This window comes from Eriocheir sinensis, chromosome 18 (assembly GCF_024679095.1).
Source record: "Eriocheir sinensis breed Jianghai 21 chromosome 18, ASM2467909v1, whole genome shotgun sequence".
NCBI lineage: Eukaryota > Metazoa > Arthropoda > Malacostraca > Decapoda > Varunidae > Eriocheir > Eriocheir sinensis.
Genome location: NC_066526.1, coordinates 3871892 through 3890124, shown reverse-complemented (window position 1 = coordinate 3890124; position 18233 = coordinate 3871892). Strand labels below are relative to the sequence as shown.

At 45.8% G+C, this 18233-nt stretch overlaps 1 protein-coding gene across 24 annotated transcripts in view; it reads right to left on the bottom strand.

Annotated features, from left to right (window-relative positions):
- The window catches only part of LOC127000227 (potassium voltage-gated channel unc-103-like), a 145592-nt gene that overhangs the window by 92048 nt on the left and 35311 nt on the right, over window positions 1-18233 (bottom strand). For 11 of the 24 annotated variants that reach the window (XM_050863660.1, XM_050863650.1, XM_050863670.1 and 8 more), the window contains exon 1: window positions 14230-18215. The exons of 1 other annotated variant lie outside the window; for it this stretch is intronic. In XM_050863660.1, coding sequence (XP_050719617.1) covers window positions 14230-15264 — 1035 coding nt within the window. In that variant the 5' untranslated portion in view covers window positions 15265-18215. Of the gene's footprint in view, window positions 1-14229; window positions 18218-18233 lie in introns of those variants that run through there. 12 more of the 24 variants (XM_050863661.1, XM_050863669.1, XM_050863666.1 and 9 more) reach the window with 4 other exon arrangements.

The window sequence follows — 18233 nt, the reverse complement described above, 5'->3', positions numbered from 1 at the left end:
CTTTCGAGTCTGTTATTCTGGTTCTTATTTTTTGTTCCCGTCGTCCAATCAGCTGACGGTTAATCTTTTTTAGTATTTTGAAAAGAAAATTTAGTGGAGTTTGTTTCTGTCCTTCTGTGTGTGTGTGTGTGTGTGTGTGTGTGTGTGTGTGTGTGTGTGTGTGTGCGCGCGCGTAGGAGGGTGTGCTAATGCTTGGAGATAAGGGATAGGATGGAGGAAGGAAGGATGTTGCAAGGAGGGAAGTATAGGAGAGAGAATGAAACAAAGAGAAAGGGAAAGAGGGAAAAAGGATGAAGGGGATTGGTAGAAAGAAGGGAAGTTAAGGTAAGGAAGGATGGATGGAAAGAAGGAAGATGCGCGGAGGGGAAGTATAGGAGAGTGGGTGAAAAAGAGAGAAAGGGAAAGAGGGAAAAGGGATGAAGTGGATTGGTAGAAAGAAGGTAAGGTAAGGTAAGGAAGGATGGATGGAAAAAAGGAAGTCGCAAGGAGGGGAAGTATAGGAGTGGGTGAAAGAGAAAAAGGGAAAGAGGGAAAAGGATTGAAGTGGATTGGTAGAAAGAAGGGAAGGTAAGGTAAGGAAGGATGGATGGAAAAAAGGAAGACACAAGGAGGGGACAGGAGGAAAGGAGGATAGGAAAAAACACAAGCAAGGGTCGTATTACAAGACAAATCACCGCCCAAGAACACATATTTGACAAGGCTTTCGTAGGAGTTGTGGGCATTTCCAGGGGTAGTTTTATGACCCTGGTAGTAGTGTGAGTCTTCTTCTGTACCGTGAACCTGAAGAAACACTCACTGGAACCCGTCTGACCCCCTCTTTGACCTTTAGAAATGGTTGATGTGAGAAGCGAATGTCTTATAATACCAACCATAAACACAACTTTTGGCCGCACGAAACGAAGCATCATTCAGTTCGGGAAATGGCGAATCCAGTTGCTGAAAATAGACGTTTCTAATCAGCTGTTTGTGGCTCTTGACCTTGGCGAGATAAGCTCCCTCCATTCCTCCCTTCCTCCCTCCTTTCCTCCACTCCGTTTCTTCCTCCCTCCTCAATCTCCAACTTTATCAATTCCCCTGCTCCCAACTCCTCTCGTTCTCTTAATTTCTCTTATCCACCGTGAGAATGTTTTTATCCCTGTATTTTTGCGCTCATAAAACTCTCTCTCTCTCTCTCTCTCTCATTCAGTTACCCGCCAAATATAGCCATTCTCGTTCTCTCTTTTTCTCTCGTAATGCTTTTCCTGCCCTCCTTCCTCCTCTTCCTCTCTTTTCTCTTTCTCCGTCACGCCCCCGTCCCCCTCCCCCCCCTCTCTCTCATTCCCTCTCTTTTTTCTCACTGAGCCAATGTGCAAACTCTCCTCTTAGCTGTTTCGCTTTACCACTCTTCCGCCCACTCTCTCTCTCTCTTCTTCGGGCCTTTCCTGACCCTTTATGAGCCTTCGTGACCCTGGACGGCCTGTGCCACGCCCTGCCGGACGCAAGGACTACAAGGTCTCGGGGTGATTGCGACCATCCTCAAAACGCAGCCCATAGATTTGTGCGCCTTATGAGCAAACTTGGGGCACGTAAGATGGCTATTGCGCTCCTTATGTGTGTGTGTGTGTGTGTGTGTGTGTGTGTGTGTGTCAGTCGCATATACCCCCCCCCCCCCCACACACACACACACTTACATATACATACACAGGCACTGGCGAGGTTTCCCATTCTCCTTTTGTGGGCATGTGTGTGTGTGTGTGTGTGTGTGTGTGTGTGTGCACCATTGCCAGCCAACGACAATACCAACAAGCCTCTACAAAAGAAGCAGACAGACAGGAAGACGGACACACACACAAACAAGGGAGACCAGGTTTTTACACTCCTTTTTTACCTTCCTCTCGTTCTTCCTCTCTTGCTTTCTTCTATTCCTTCCTTCCTCCTTTCCTTTTTTCTCCTAACCTGTCTATACTTTTCTTTTCATCATTTTGAAGTTCACCTTTCTTTCCTCTCTTTAACCTACGTATGCTTCCTTCAATACTTTTTTTCTTTTTTCTTTCTTCTATTCCTTCAAACCTATCTATACCTCCCTTTCGCTCTTCCTCTCTTGCTTTCTTCTATTCCTTCCTTCCTCCTTTCCTTACTCCTTCTAACCTATCTATACTTTCCTTTTCATCCTTTTTAAATCCACTTTTCTTTAACTTACGTATACTTCCTTCAATACTTCCTTTTCTTTCTTTTTTTTCTTTTTGCTATTCCTTCAAACCTATCTATACCTTCCTTTCTTCCTTCTTTTCTTACTTTACCTTTCTCTCTTCTTTCTGCCTTCCTATCCCTCCCCCATTTCTCTCTTTCGCTCTTTCTCTTCCTTCCTTTCGTTCAAGCACTGCCACCCCTTCAACGATGCCAAATGACCTGCTGAAGTATGCTCGAGGGGAAGAAAATGACCTACAACCTTGCGCTCCTCCGCCGCAGGAACGTTAATCCTTTGCGAACCTCCTTCACTAACGACTCTATCCTCCTCCTCCACCTCCTAGCCGGGACAGAATAAAGACGGAACCTCAGAAACAGAAAACGAGGCGAGGCAGGTATAAAATTAATGAATATTCCGCAGGACGATCCACAGGGGAGGGGGGACCATTATTTTTTTTTTCTCTACGACAGGAAAGTGTGGCGTACGTGTGACAGGAGGAGGAGGAGGAGGAGGAGGAGGAGGAGGAGGAGGAGGAAAGAGAGAGAAGGTGCGTGCAGTTGAGGTGGGGGAGTAGGCAGGAAAAGTAGGAAGAGGAGGAGGAGGAGGAGGAGAGGAGAAGGAGAGGAGGAGGAGGAGGAGAAGAGGAGGAGGAGGAGAAGGAGAGGAGGAGGAGGAGAAGGAGGAAAGAGGGAGGAGGTACATGCAGTTGAGGTGAGGCCGTAGGCAGGAAGAGTAGGAAGAGGAGGAGAAGAAGAAGGAGAGGAGAGGAGAGGAGAGGAGGAGGAGGAAATGGAAGAGGAAGAGGAGGTAAGAGATAGAAGGTGCCTGCAGTTGAGAGAAGCAGTAGGCGGGAGGAAAAGAGGGAGGAGGCGGAGGAGGAAGAGGAGGGGTAAGAGGAAGAGGAGGAAGAGAAGGAGGAGGATCGACATGGTGACTGCAGTATAGAGGGAAGGAATAGGTAAGGACGAAAGGAAGGGGATGGAGAAGGAGGAGGAAGCGGAAAGGGAAGAATACGAATAAGAGGAAGAAGGGGAAGAGGGAGAGGAAGTGACGGTGGTTGGAGACGTCGCGGAAAAGTAAAAAAAAAAAAAAAGAGGAGAAGGGAGGAAGGACGCAGGAAGAGGAAAGAGGCAGGACGAAAACAAAAGCAGTAAAAGGAGAAATTATAGAAGATGTGAATGGGAGAGAGAGGGGAAAAAAGGATAAATTGTAAGAGGAACCCCGGAAAACAGAATAAGGATGAAAGACGGACAGGGAAAGGGGAAGAGAGGAAGAAAGAAAAAAGAAAGAAAGAAAGAAAGGAAGGAAGGAAGGAAGGAAGGGAAGGAACAGACAAGAGAGGAAAGAAAAAATGGAATGCAGATGGCAGGAGGGAAAAATTGAATAACGAAAGATGAAAAAAAATAAAACAGAACGAGGCATAACTTTAGGTGGAGTTTTCTACGAAGTGAATGAACAATGAATAAAGAGGAAAAAAAGTTAGAAAATGAGGAAAATGTTGGAGGAAAAGAGGAAAAGGGTGGGGGGAAAGAGGAAAATGATGGAGGAAGAGAGGAAAATGTTAGAGGAAAACAGGAAAATGATGGAGGAAAAGAAGGAAGAGAGGAAAATGAGGGAGGAAAAGTGGAAAATAATGAAGGAAGAGAGGAAAATAATGGAGGGAAAGGATGATGGAAAAGTGGAAAATAATGGAGGAAAAGAGGAAAACAATGGAGGAAAAAAGGAAAACAATGAAGGAAAAGAGGGAAATGACGGAGGAAAAGAGGAAAGTGATGGAGGAAAAGAGGAAAATGATGGAGGAAAAGAGGAAACTGATGGAGGAAAAAGGAAAATATTGGAGGAAAAGAGGAAAATAGTGGAGGGATGAGTCCGTAAGTCAGCCAAAAAAAAAAAGAAGCAAAAATGTAAAGTGAAAAGCCGTCCAGAGAGAGAGAGAGAGAGAGAGAGAGAGAGAGAGAGAGAGAGAGAGAGAGAGAGAGAGAGAGAGAGAGAGAGAGAGAGAGGTAGGGATATGGAGAGAGGAAAAAGGGGGGGGGAGGAGGGAGGGCGTCTTGTTAAAAGAAGACGCAGGATAGAGACTCAAGGAGACGGAACACACAAAACAAAGAAAAAAAGGAAAAAAAAAAAGAAAATGATCCCGAGAGTAAAAAATAAAAGTGGGAATATAAAGTCAGAATAAGAAAAAGGAAAACGAAGGGAGACGGAGGAGAGTGCATAAGAAAGCCGAGCCGGAACAACGGGCAAAAAGAAAATGAAAAATAAATATGTAAAAGAGAATGGAAGGAGAGAGAAAAAGAAGAAAGGTTGAGAGAGAGAGAGAGAGAGAGAGAGAGAGAGAGAGAGAGAGAGAGAGAGAGAGAGAGAGAGAGAGAGAGAGAGGTAGAGAGAGAGAGAGAGAGAGAGAGAGAGAGAGAGAGAGAGAGAGAGAGAGAGAGAGAGAGAGAGAGAGAGAGAGAGAGAGAGAGAGAGAGAGAGAGAGAGTCTGGAGGAGAAAAAAGAGGACAAGAGGAAAGAGGATTGAAGAGGAAAGGAAGTTCTTGCCGGCGGTATTAGGGATGAAAGAGGAAAGAGGAAAAAAGAGAGGGGAAAAAAAAGAAGAGCAAAACATCACGAGATAACAGACATTCGTTTTAATTCACCCACAAAATCTTGCATAACGCGTGTACATGTGTGTGTATGTGTGTGTGTGTGTGTGTGTGTGTGTGTGCGTGTGTGTGTGTTATAAAGGGGATGTGTGAGGATGGTTGATGGTGTGTGGAACTTATATTTGTAATGCGTGCGCGCGGGCTCTCGTGTGCGTGTGTACGTGTGTGTGTGTGTGTGTGTATGTGTGTGTGTGTGTGTGTGCGTGGGCAGGTAGGTAGCCAGGAATAGAGAAATGACGTATCTGGTGGATAGAGAGAGAGAGAGAGAGAGAGAGAGAGAGAGAGAGAGAGAGAGAGAGAGAGAGAGAGAGAGAGAGAGAGAGAGAGAGAGAGAGAGAGAGAGAGAGAGAGAGAGAGAGAGAGAGAGAGAGAGAGAGAGAGAGAGAGAGAGAGAGAGAGAGAGAGAGAGAGAGAGAGAGAGAGAGAGAGAGAGAGAGAGAGAGAGAGAGAGAGAGAGAGAGAGAGAGAGAGAGAGAGAGAGAGAGAGAGAGAGAATACGAAAACGAGAACGAGAGAGCGAGAGAAAGAAAACGAGAGAGCGAGAGAACGAGAACGAGAGAGCGAGAGAACGAGAACGAGAGAGCGAGAGAACAAGAACGAGAACGAAAGATTTACATAGAAAATCAGACCACACAGACCCAATGGTCCAGACTAGGTGGTCTGTCCTTAAACCTAAGTGATTCTACATTAATCAGGAGGCTCCAAAACGAACGAGAACGACAAAGAGAGAGAGACCCACGTTCTGCCAGAGTATAAAAGACAGGGATAGATAAAGAGAGGGAGAAAGGAGAGAGGAAAATAAACAATGGCATGGAGGGGGACGGAGGGCATGGGAAAAAAAGAGAGGAAGGAGGAAGAGGAGGAGGAGGAGGAGGAGGAGGAGGAGGAGGAGGAAGACGAGGAGGAGGAGGAGGAGGGGATAGAGCAGGAGAAGGAGAAAGAAAGACGCGAAGGAGGACAAGTAGAATGATGAACCTCAGTGGGCGAAGTGAAAGGTTGGTTAGGTTAGGTTAGGTTAGGATGAGGTAGAGTTGGGTTAGGGAAGAAGAAGAAGAAGAGGAGGAGGAGGAGGAAGAGGAGGAGGAGGAAGAGAAAGAAAGACGTGAAGGAGGACAAGTAGAAAGATGGACCTCAGAGGGCGAAGTGAAGGGTTGGTTAGGTTAGGTTAGGTTAGGTCGGGGTGAGGTAGACTTGGGTTAGGGAGGGAAAGAGAGAACAAGGAGAGAGAGGAGAGTATAAGGAAGAAGAGGAAAAAGTGAAGGAGGAAGAAAGATGAACCTCTGAACCGGAGTGAAGGGTTGGTCTGGTTAGGTTAGGTTGAGGTGTCGTTGGGTTAGGGAGGGGAAGAGGAAACGAGGGAAGGAGGAAAGAGGAGAGTATGAGGAAGAAGAGGAAGAGGTGAATGAGGAAGAAGTAGAAAGATGAACCTCTGTATGCGAAGTGAAGGGTTGGTCTGCTTAGGTTAGGTTGAGGTAGAGTTGGGTTAGGGAGGGAAGAGGAAACGAGGGAAAGAGAAGAGTGTGAGGAAGAAGAGGAAGAAGTAAAGGAAAGATGAACATCAGTGGGCGAAGCGAAGGGTTGGTTTGGTTAGGTTAGGTTAGGTTATGGTAAGGTGGAGTTGGATTAAGGAAGGGAACGAGAGAACGAGTGAAAGAGGAGAGTATGAAGAGAAAAGGAAGAGGAAGACGCGAAGGAGAACAATGAAGTTAAGGGTTGGTAAGGTTAGGTTAGGTTAGGTTAGGTTAGGTTAAGGCAGAGTTGGATTAAGGAAGGGAACGAGAGAACGAGTGAAAGATTAGAGTATGAAGAGGAAGAAGAAGACGCGAAGGAGAACAATGAAGTGAAGGGTTGGTAAGGTTAGGTTAGGTTAGGCTGAGGAGAGTTGGGTTAGGAAGGGGAAGAGGAAACAAGGCAAAGAGGAAGAGGAGGAGGATGTATGAAGAGGCCAGCTAAGAGGTACTCGAGGGAGGGGCAGGGGGGACCACACCTCTTTGGCAGTCCTCCGCAACTCAAATATGGAGCAGACGAAACTTGAGCTGAGGTGGTGTTGCTGCGGGCGTGTATTGCAAGGGTGAGAGGGAGAGAGAGGAAGGGAGAGAAAGAGAGAGAAGGTAGGAGGAGGAGGAGGAATGAATGAATTGTCGAAGGGTCTGCGTTCGATGTTGCTTTCCTTGTGTTGCGAGACGAAGAATTAAAACTTTGGCCACTTGGGCGAGAGAGGGGAAGGGAGAGGAACGCATAGGAAGAGGAATGAGGAAAAAGAACAGGAGAGGAAGAGAGAGAGAGGAAGAGGTAAACAAAAGAAGGAAAATAAGAAGCATATAAAAGAAAGAGAAAGAAAGAGACGGGAAAGCATAAAGGAAGAGAAGAATAAAAGAACAGGAAGGGAAGGGAAAGAAAGAGGAAGAGGCGAGCGATGGAGGGAGAAGAAGGCACAGAAAGAGAAAGAGAATATGCGGAAAAAGAAATGGAGAGGAAGGGGAAGAGAGAGAGGAAAGGGTAAAGAAAAAAAGTGAAAATAATGTGCGTTTAAAAAAAAGAGATGAAGGGAGAGAAAAACATAGGAAGAGAAAGAGAACAAGAAGAAAAATAAGGATAGGAAAGAATGGGAAAGAGAAGAGGAAGGAAAAAATAAACAAAAGAAGATAAATAAGCTGCTTATAAAAGAAAAACAGAGAGATGAAAGGTGAGGAAATCAATGAAGCGAATTAAAAGTAAGAAAAAAGATAGGAAAAGAAGAGAAAGAGAGAGGAAAAGCTGAACAAAAGAAGGAGAATAATGTGGATATAAAAACAGTAAGAGAGAGAAAACCATATGAAGGGAAAGAGAAGTAGGGGAAAAAGAGGAGAGGAAAGGCAGGAGAGAGAAAAGAAAGGAAGAGATAAAACGAAGGAAAATGAGGTGTGTAAAAGAGAGATGGAGAGGAAAGAATAAGAGAAAGAAAAATAAGATAAAAAGGATAAAAAAGAAAGGGGAAAGAGAGGAAGAGATAAATAAAAAAAGGAAAATGAGGCGTATAGAGGAGACGAAGGAAGTGGAGAAGAAACCGTAAGGGGAAAAAGGGAATAAAAAAAAAGTATATGGAAAAGAGAGAGAGAGAGAGAGAGAGAGAGAGAGAGAGAGAGAGAGAGAGAGAGAGAGAGAGAGAGAGAGAGAGAGAGAGAGAGAGAGAGAGAGAGAGAGAGAGAGAGATAGAGAGAGAGAGAGAGAGAGAGAGAGAGAGAGAGAGAGAGAGAGAGAGAGAGAGAGAGAGAGAGAGAGAGAGAGAGAGAGAGAGAGAGAGAGAGAGAGAGAGAGAGAGAGAGAGAGAGAGAGAGAGAGAAGAAGGAATAACAGGCTCCATATAAAACTAAATGCATGAAACTTGCGACAAACTCTGAGCCACAACAACGAACATAAAAGTAAGTATGTTTGAGGTAAAGACTGGAAGGAATGAAGGAGATGGGCGGTAAAAGTAAATAGTATGAGGCCATGTTATGTATACCTGCCCGGCTATTACTACTACTACTACTACTACTACTACTACCGCTGTGAAACTTTTCCTCTCGTCTTACAAGGAAAACTTTACCGAAACTGAATATCGTGAAAAAAACTGCAGCGAAATGTCTCATGTCTTCCGGAACATACGACGAAGGGGAGAGAGAGAAAAAAAATACGAAAGAGATATAACGTAACATCCATTGATCGCTGTAAAGAAAATAGCATGAAAAACAACCCATAAAAGAAGACAAGGAGGAAGAGGAGGAGGAGGAGGAGGAGGAGGAGGAGGAGGAGGAGGAGGAGAACGACCAAATAAACGATAGAGGAACAAACAAATAAATATATAATGCCGAAGTTACGACCCATATCTGACAAGTAAATATTCCTTCGATAATAGAGATTGGTGAGAGAGAGACCGAGAGAGAGAGAGAGAGAGAGAGAGAGAGAGAGAGAGAGAGAGAGAGAGAGAGAGAGAGAGAGAGAGAGAGAGAGAGAGAGAGAGAGAGAGAGAGAGAGAGAGAGAAACGAGAGTGAGGGTGGAAAGGAAGAAGAGGAAGGGAATAGACAGAAAAAAAAGGAAAATAAGGTGCATATAAAAAAGAGAGAAAGAAAGAGTAAGAGGAAGAGAGATGAAAGCACATGAAGAGAAAGAGAAGTAAAGAAAGGGAAAGAGAAAGAGAAAGAGATTGAAAAGAAGAAAAGAAGAATCAATCCACTAAAACGTCCAAAAACAAAGACGCAGCGAGAAGGAAAACAAAGAAGAGGAGCAGAAATGAAAACAATAACAGGTGTTCATGGCCACTCCAGACTGTCATCAGGGCGCCTCTTGCCTCCTCTTGGGCGGCCTCCAATACACATCAAGAGGACACCGAGCCCACAGTGTCCTCCTCTTTGTCATCCTTCCCAACGGTGCCTTTGACGGGAGGAGGAGACGAGAAAGAGTAAAAATAATAGGGGAAGGAAGAGGAAGAAGAGGCGCAGTAAGAGGATGATGACGAAGTGGAGGAGAAGGAGGAGGAGGAGGAGGAGGAGGAGGAGGCGGAGGAGGAGGAGGAGGAATAAGGATAAGAGAAGAAGAATGAAGAGGAGATGCATCCAGTCCAGGCTACTTCAGACCAGGTAAGATGGAGAAGGAGAAGGAAAAAGAAGAGGAGGAGGAGGAGGAGGAGGAGGAGTAGGAAGAGGAGGAGGAGGAAGACGAAATAAATGCGGATCTAAAGTTTAATGGAGGCTTTCGACTCTCGCCAAGAAATTAATATAGATTGTAAAGAAAGAGAGAGAGAGAGAGAGAGAGAGAGAGAGAGAGAGAGAGAGAGAGAGAGAGAGAGAGAGAGAGAGAGAGAGAGAGAGAGAGAGAGAGAGAGAGAGAGAGAGAGAGAGAGAGAGAGAGAGAGAGAGAGAGAGAGAGAGAGAGAGAGAGAGAGAGAGAGAGAGAGAGAGAGAGAGAGAGAGAGAGAGAGAGAGAGAATAATAAATAGAGAGAATGATGATAATGATAAGCTACACAGAGAGAGAGAAGGGGAGAGATAGGGAAGGAAACAGGAAGGTGAGAAAAACTACGAGAGGAAGGAGGTTCTTGATGGAGGTAAGGAAGGAGGGAGATGAGGGCTGGAGGGAGGGATGGAGGGAACAAGGTATGGAGGAGGGAAGGAGAGTTAAGATAAAGGTGTTGGGTGGAGACAGAGGAGGAGATAACGAGAACAAAGACTTGGAGGTATGTGCCAAGGCCGCTGTAAATATATATGATCGTGGGAGGGAGAAACACAAAAATGAACCACCTTTTAAAATGAAACAAAGACTCGCTAATGCCCCGACCTTGAGGATGAAAAAAGGGTAAAAAGAAGTTAAAGGCTCCTCGGGACAACCCACTAATGCAGAGACCTCGAGCTTATACCAGAAACAAGGAAAAATTTGGCAAGGAAACAATGGCGAACGAATGAAACAGTGTCAGCGAAATGTTTATGAAATTCTAAACTAACCAAACTAAGCGTAAAATATATGTATGTAAAATAGGAAAAAGTATACTGATATGCACTTACGTATTATAAAAGGGAAATAAGGATAAAGGAATAAACCTGTTACAGCGAAAAGAAGACTTACTTGTTTACGAAATCCCAACCAAAACGAACTTAGCATAGAATATTTGTATGTAAAACCGAAAAAAAAAATAATAAAAGATACATTGAAGTTAACACAAATATAATAAAAGGGATAGTTAAGCGAGGATACAAGGAGGATGGGAAGCAATTACTGGGAAAAGATGACTTGAGAGTTTACGAAATCCGAAACAAAGCGAAGTAGGGGTAAAATATATGTTTGTAAAAGAGGAAAAAAATACTGATATGCACTTAGGTGTAAAAAAATGGTAATAAGGATAAAGAAATAAAACAGTTACTGGGAAAAGAAGACTTGGGAGTTTACGAATTCCAAAAGAAAACGTACTGGGCTAAAATATTTGTATGTAAAGCAGAAGAAAAATATATTGAAATGCACTTAAATAAAATAAAAGGGGAAATTAAGCGAAGAAGCACAAAAAAAGAATAAGGCAGTTACAGCGAAAAGAAGCCTTACATGTTTACGAGATCTTAAAGACAACGAATTGGGGATAAAATAATAAATGTGTAAAATAGAAAAAGAAGAAAATATATATTGAAATTCTCTCAAATGTAATAAAAAGGGAAAACTAGGCCAGGAAAGACTAAAAAAACAAAGGGATGAGTCACAGCAAAAAATAAAAATAAGAAAAGACTTACGCGTTTAAGAAATCATAAGCAAAACTAAGTAGGCATAAATATTCGTATATAAACTAGAAAAAAAACAAAAGATATATAAAAATTCACACAAATAAAGTAACACGGAAATTAAGGTCAGAGAACACTAAAACAACAAAGGCATGAGTTACAGCAAAAGAAAATAATACGAGTTTAAGAAATCATCAGCAGAACGATATATATATATATATATATATATATATATATAAAATAATATATATATATATATATATATATATATATATATATATATATATATATATATATATATATATATATATATATATATATATATATATATATATATATATATATATATATATATATATTATATAAAAAATATATATATATATATATATATATATATATATATATATATATATATATATATATTTATATAAACTATTTGCACGTAAAATAGTAAAAATAAAAACAAAGGGTACATTGAAATTCACTCAAATCATGCTCCAGGTATGAACTGAAATTTACGAACACTGAAAACGAATTAATCAGACCCTCAACAATAGAAACAAACAGGTCTATACGATTATTTAAAAGCGTGTGTGTTTTACTTCAACACACACAGAGAAAAATCAATACGGGGCGATCAGAATGTGGAGAAAAAAGGCTAAGAAAAAAATGGTATACAGGAAAATGAAGGAATATGACAGAAATGGGAAAAATACCAAAACATATGAAGAGGAAAATTAATGAAAAATGTGAAAGAAAAGAAAGATAAAGTCGTTCAGAGAGAATATTGAATTTACACAAGAATGAAAGAAATTGAAGAAAAATGAAGGAAAGAGGGAAAAAAAGAGAACATGAATACAGGAAAATGAAAAAAATACCAGAGAAAGAAAAAATGAAGCCGAGAAGAAAAGATATGGTATTTACACAGAAGGAAGAAATGTGAATAAAAGGAAAATATGCTAAAAAGACATAATGATACGGAGAAAATGAAGGAATATGAAGGATAGAAAAAAAAACATAATGACACACACGAAAATGAAGGAATAAGAAAAAGAGGAAAAAATACGAAAATGACATAATGGCACAAACGAAAATGAAGGAATATGAAAAAGAGGAAAAAATACGAAAACGATAAAAGGCACAAACGAAAATGAAGGAATATGAAAAAGAGGAAAAAATACGAAAACGATAAAAGGCACAAACGAAAATGAAGGAATATGAAAAAGAGGAAAAAATACGAAAATGACATAATGGCACAAACGAAAATGAAGGGATATGAAGGAAGAGGAAAAATACGAAACAACATAATGGCACAAACGAAAATGAAGGGATATGAAAGAAAAAAACCCGAAAACGACGTAATGGCACACAGGAAAAAGAAGGAATATGAAGGAGAGAAAAAAATACTTAAACAACATAATGGCACACAGGAAAATGAAGGAATATGAAGGAGATAAAAAAATACAGGAAAATGAAGGGATATGAAGGAGATAAAAAATACAGGAATATGAAGGAGATAAAAAAATACAGGAAAATGAAGGAATATGAGAAGCAAGAGAGAAAGTGAAAAAAAGCAAATAAACACGATGGAACTTACACAGGAAAAAAAATGAAGCCGGGGAAAGCAAAACCAAAAAAAAAAAAAAATAAATAAATAAAAATAAGGGACGGAAAGGGCAATAAAATAACAAGAAGATGATAGTTACAAGGGGGAAATAAATAATACATGACCCGAGACACACTATACTTTTATCCCGGCAAAAATAAAAAAAGAAGAAAAGAAAAAAAAGAATGAGATGTCACGCGGCATACATTATTGCGAGACGAGCGAGAAGGGGAAAAAGTGGTTTCGTTAAGCTCAACAACTTCGGTCTTTCCAGGAAAATGAGGGAAAAATATGAGATTCGGGATCAGATGACATAATGAATTTCGTCCCAGCGCCAGTAATGACTCTCTTATAGCCAGGAGGAGGAGGAGGAGGAGATTGAGGAGGGAGAAGACGGAGACGAGGTTGAGGAGAGGGTGAGGACGAGGACGAGGAGGAGGCGGAGGAGGAGGACGTGCAGGTAGAGGAGGAAGAAGAGGAAGAGGAGGAGGAGGAGGACGAGGAGGTAAGAGAGAAGAAAAAGGATAGGCCACGACAGAAAAAGAGGAAAAGTGAATCATGATAAGGAGAAGAGGAAGAGGAGGAAAAAATGAATGGATGGATACGGGAGGAGGAGGAGGAGGAGGAGGAGGAGGAGGAGAAAAACCCGATAGTTACCAAAAGAAAATAATGGAGCGTGTGTGTGGCGAGAGAGAGAGAGAGAGAGAGAGAGAGAGAGAGAGAGAGAGAGAGAGAGAGAGAGAGAGAGAGAGAGAGAGAGAAACACAAAAGGACGGAACACCCTCTCACTATACCCTCACAGCTCCCAAGACTCAATAGGCGACGGGCAGTAAGTTAGGCCGGCGCTCATTGGCCGCCTCGCAAGAAAACCTGACCAATGGAGCCGCGGTGAGGGAGGGGACGGCCGCCAATACGAGGTGAGAAAGGCCGACAAGGGGAGTGTTTGCCGGGCCCCGCACCAGAACCCTTGACGTTTCCTCTCGTTTCTTCCTTCAACAGGACACACGAGCCGGCAAGGTGTTCTGGATGAATTGGTTAATCTAGGGTGAGGTAAAGCTACGAGGCTCGCCATATTCTTTACTGCGCCTCGACATCAGAACTATCGACTTTTGCTTTCCTTCTCTGTTGACATGAGACACAAGCAATCAGAACAAGCCCGGCGTGAGGAAGCAGCGGGTTAGCTCAGGGAAGGTGAGGCAGGGCCGCTGGGTCAGTCACACATCCGGAAGGTATTGGAAACGCCGCAACATGCTGAGTTAAGCTCTGAGTTACGACCGTTAGTATTGAACTTCTACGGCCCTCGGGAAGCCACTCGCTGGCCATTCCTCAATCCCTCGTAAACGCTGACGTCCGCATAACGGCCTATAACTTAGCCTTGATATAACGATCCGTCAAGTCACGGCGGCGAGGCCCGGCGGAAGTTTGCGTACGTCCTGAAATGAAAGGGGGAGGGAATGCCATCCCTCAGAGCACGCGTTTTTCGCAAACCTGAGATTAACGATAAGGGATAAGAAGGAGGAGGAGGAGGAGGAGGAAATTATGACGCAATTTCCATGCACACAGCCTCCACAGATAAGTGAGCGAACATACTGTGTTAAAGTTTTTGATGATCTTGTTCTTGACTTCCTCCGACTTGGAGATGGACCTGGAGTCGTCGAAGGCCGAGGACCTGCGTGACGCCAAGGATATCTTGTCAAGCAGGGACGTGTTGAGCGCCGAGAGGAAGGAGCCCTTGCGACTGTCCTGGCCGCGGGAGGTGCCTGGCACCTTGAGGTGGGAGAGGCCCTGGAGGGAGCCCTGGAGACTCTTGAACTTGAGGGAGCCCTTGGAGCCGTGCCTCGCCTTTGCGACCCTCTTGCCGTTGGGAAGGTTGAGGCTGCACCGCGAGGCCCGCACGTCATCCGGCAACACGCTGGGCCGCGCTGACGAGAATTGTGGGATCAGAAAAGGTATTGAGCTCTGGCGCATCGCTGAGTTAAGGAAAGGTTTGTCAGCCCTGAGCCCCTTGGCAGCGGGCCGGGGCCCCAGCACCAAGCCCGCTATTGTTCCGTAGTTTGAAGAGTTTTGTTCCTGTGTCAGGTGGACATTGGGCTGGTCGGACATAAGGCCCAACTCGACAGTTTCCACTGCAGTGTCCTCGTCCGGCTTGGCGGCCTCCGTGCTGGCCGGCAGGCAGGTCGTCTTGGGGACAGTGAAGTAGCTGGAGATGACGCTGCCACTCCTGCTGCATGTGCTCTGTTTGTCATCGTCCTTGTCGCTCGAGACATCCCTTGAGGCTTCACTGTCGTCCAGACTCTCGCTGGTGCCGCTGTGAGGGGACTTGTCGATGAGAAAGTAACGTGAACACACGCCCGCGTCAGGAGGCGACGCCCGCCTCGCGTTGCCCATCACGTCCCCCCAACTCCGCGTGTGCGAGAGTGTCAACTGAGAGAACTCGCTGAGGAAGGAGTCAATGGTGCTGGGGCTGCAGAGGGCGTCGACGGAGGTGCAGGAGCGTGTCACCTCCGGGGCGCCGCTGATGGTGAAGGGCGAGGGGCAGGGGCCCACGCGCCTCTTCGAGAGGGGTGAGCTGGGTGTCACCGCTCTCCCCACGGACATCTGGGCAGGCAGGCAGCACCACCACATATATACACACGCACACACACACGCACACACACACGGATTGACCTATGGTACAATACCTCCGCTGTGATCAAAGTCGCGCCAAAAAGTTCTTTTGTTTAAAGAATTTTCAACAGTGGGCAAGGTCATGTAATACAGCGGAGGAGACAGGTCATATTTCTCCTTCGTGTCCCTTTGCAAGAGCGTCTGCCACACACTTTAACAACACAGCAGGGGGCGGCGTCCCCAGCGGCACCAGGCGAGGCACCAGGACAGCGCCACGCACTAAAAAATCCTTCCAAGGAGACAATTCTACTTGACCATTTGTTTCTCTCTCATGGGAGTTCCTCCTTTACCCGAGTGGAAGAAGACTCTCATCGATACCGTATTTTCTGTTTCGTTTTGAGAGTATTTCTAGTCCTGTCGCATTATGTGAATGAGTTCCTCTCGGCATTTTTTAGAGCTGGCCACCACAACACAAGTCTAGGCAGATGTTCCGGGCCGGGGCTGCATGGAGCCATAAGTCTGCATGAGCGTCATTTTGAGGCCCCTGATGCGGCGGTGTAGGCTCTGATAACGTCGGCGAGAAGTGCTGAGGCAAACAGAAGCGCCGCAAGGCAGCCTGGGAGTCCGGCCGCTCGGGATCCGCCTCCGCCTGCCTCAACAACGGCCTCACACACGCCTTGTCGCTGATTGGGTTCCCACCTGCACCAGCAGGGGCCGTCTGCCTGGCTCCCTGCACCTGCCTGGGTCTCTGCGGCGGGGGAGGTGGGGAGGGCAATCTGAGGGGGGGAGGCGTCACCCGGCGGAGGCTCGAGTCCATGTCATTGCTTGAAGGTGCCTCGAGGCGGCCCTCCCGTCAAGGCTGCGTTGTGGAGCGCCTCGTCATGTCCAGGTCACGCCCGCCATTACTAACAACTGCATTCTTACCTACTTTTTATGCGGGGTGTTTTCAGAATATTTATGAAGCTGCTGCTTTATTCAGAGAGCCTCCCCTTTACCACTGAAGGGGAACATCTCTCGCTCCCACCCTCACGCTCACCCCGTCACCCCGCCACGACTCGCTTCACCCTTTTCTAAACATATCTTGAATGCCGAGCCTGAGGGTGTCTTCATATCTCTACCTTTTCAAGTTTAGGTAATGAGGAGTAATTCAACTTTTCCTATATTTTTTAGGCCAGCTTTGAGGGCAGTCTCAAGGGCCCTCGGTGCACTATCTCCAGGTGGAATGTGTATTATACTGAAGCACACGCCCGGGGGGTCCCCCGAGGGCTATGGAGAGGGAGTAGGCTCGGCCCCACAGTGGGAGGCGCGACACTCGTGGTTGGAGCAGCGGCTGAGCCCCACGCTGCAGGCGACGCGCCACTCACTCACTTTAAATAAAACTCATCCAAAAAAATGTTCGACAACAACTTTGCACCTTTACAACTTTCCCTCCGAGGGGCGGCGATGAGCGATATTCCTGATGCGCAGCACTTAGGAGCGACACATTTTGACACACCCAAAGTTTCCTTGAGCGTGGACACGTTCAGGAAGGCGGAAATTTCTCGGGAAGGCAGCGAGGGGCTGGTGAAGGGGCTGAATGCAGAGCTCCTCCCCTGTAGGCGAGGTAAGGCACTCCTGTGGACAGAAGCGGGAGGCGACGCCGGGGTCCTGGCGGCACAAGAGCTGGGCCTCGACTGGTGCTGGGGGAAGGCGGAACACCCACTCAAACAAAGCCTCGATGTTGACTCCGCCACTCAAACGCCGCTCCACCAGGATTCAGCCAACTCGTCCCTGGAGAGATTTCGGCGAGGCTTTAAGCTCTTTTCCTCCCCCTTTCACTACTTCTTCCTGGTATCACGATTCTCCCATTGCAGTAAATAGTGTTATTACTGGCGGCGAGGGCGCGAGGCGAGCCGTGGCACGTGTGCTCGTTTATACTGCTGCCGACATCGACCATCCGTCCAATTACTCCGGCTGGGGCTCGACCGGACTCTGAAAACTGATACCCAGATCTGGCTGTGTTTGCCGCCAGGGGTCGTCTTGTTTGCACTCGAAAACCTGATTTGTTTGTTCTGGTGATCCCCGCTTTGGTGAAGGGCATTATAGGTCACCCGCAGCCGCTAACGTCCCTTCACTCCCTAGCAGCAACTCGGAGGTCCACCCTGGGATCAAGTCCTCCCCTCGGCACCGCTTCACGAACACACAACTCGGCTTTACACGCACGAAGGCAACAACACTCCCAGCGAGGGTAGAGCGGCGTGGCGGCGGGGAGGAGCCACGTGAGTGTGCCGCCACCTGGGCCGCAGTGCCGCTCACGGCTCTCCTTCCGGCGCCTGCGTGCTCCTCCTCACGCCGCCACCACCGCCGCCTCCACCACCATCACCTCTCCACTCTACAGGTCATCCTAGCTTGCCTGTACGACTCTCTCTCTCTCTCTCTCTCTCTCTCTACTTCCCCTTTCTCCGCAACGATTGGCGGCATCACAGGGATTCCCGGCGCGTCCTAACAGCTATCGAGAACATTGCGCTGGGTTCCTACACGGCCAAGGACAATAATTATTAAGGGGCGTCTCGAGGCACTAAAGAGAACCAAACAATGAGGCGCTTTCCCGCGAGGAGCTACAGCGTGAAATGCAATTAGGAGGTACTTCCCGGCCCTCCCCGCCCCTGTCCTTTCTAAAGCTTGGGGGTCGTGAAGGAAGGGGAGGACACTTAAGGATCTTGCTAAAGGAACTCCGCCGCCCCTTAAGGACTCGTCCATCAGTTCTCTGGAACACGGCCACTCCAATCTCGACAAGTTGGCTAATCCTTCTTGAAACGCGGGATTAACGAAAGACGGAAAGGATGGGGAAAGAAATGCGAGGAAAGTGAACGTTGGATAAGGGACGGTAAAAAAGTTGTGAAAGTGAAAATTAGCTGCGTCATTGAGGAAAGGCAAAGGAAAAATGAATAGAAAATGAAGCTGAAGACAGAGCAGGAGGGGGAAAGTTATTTATTTATTATTATTAT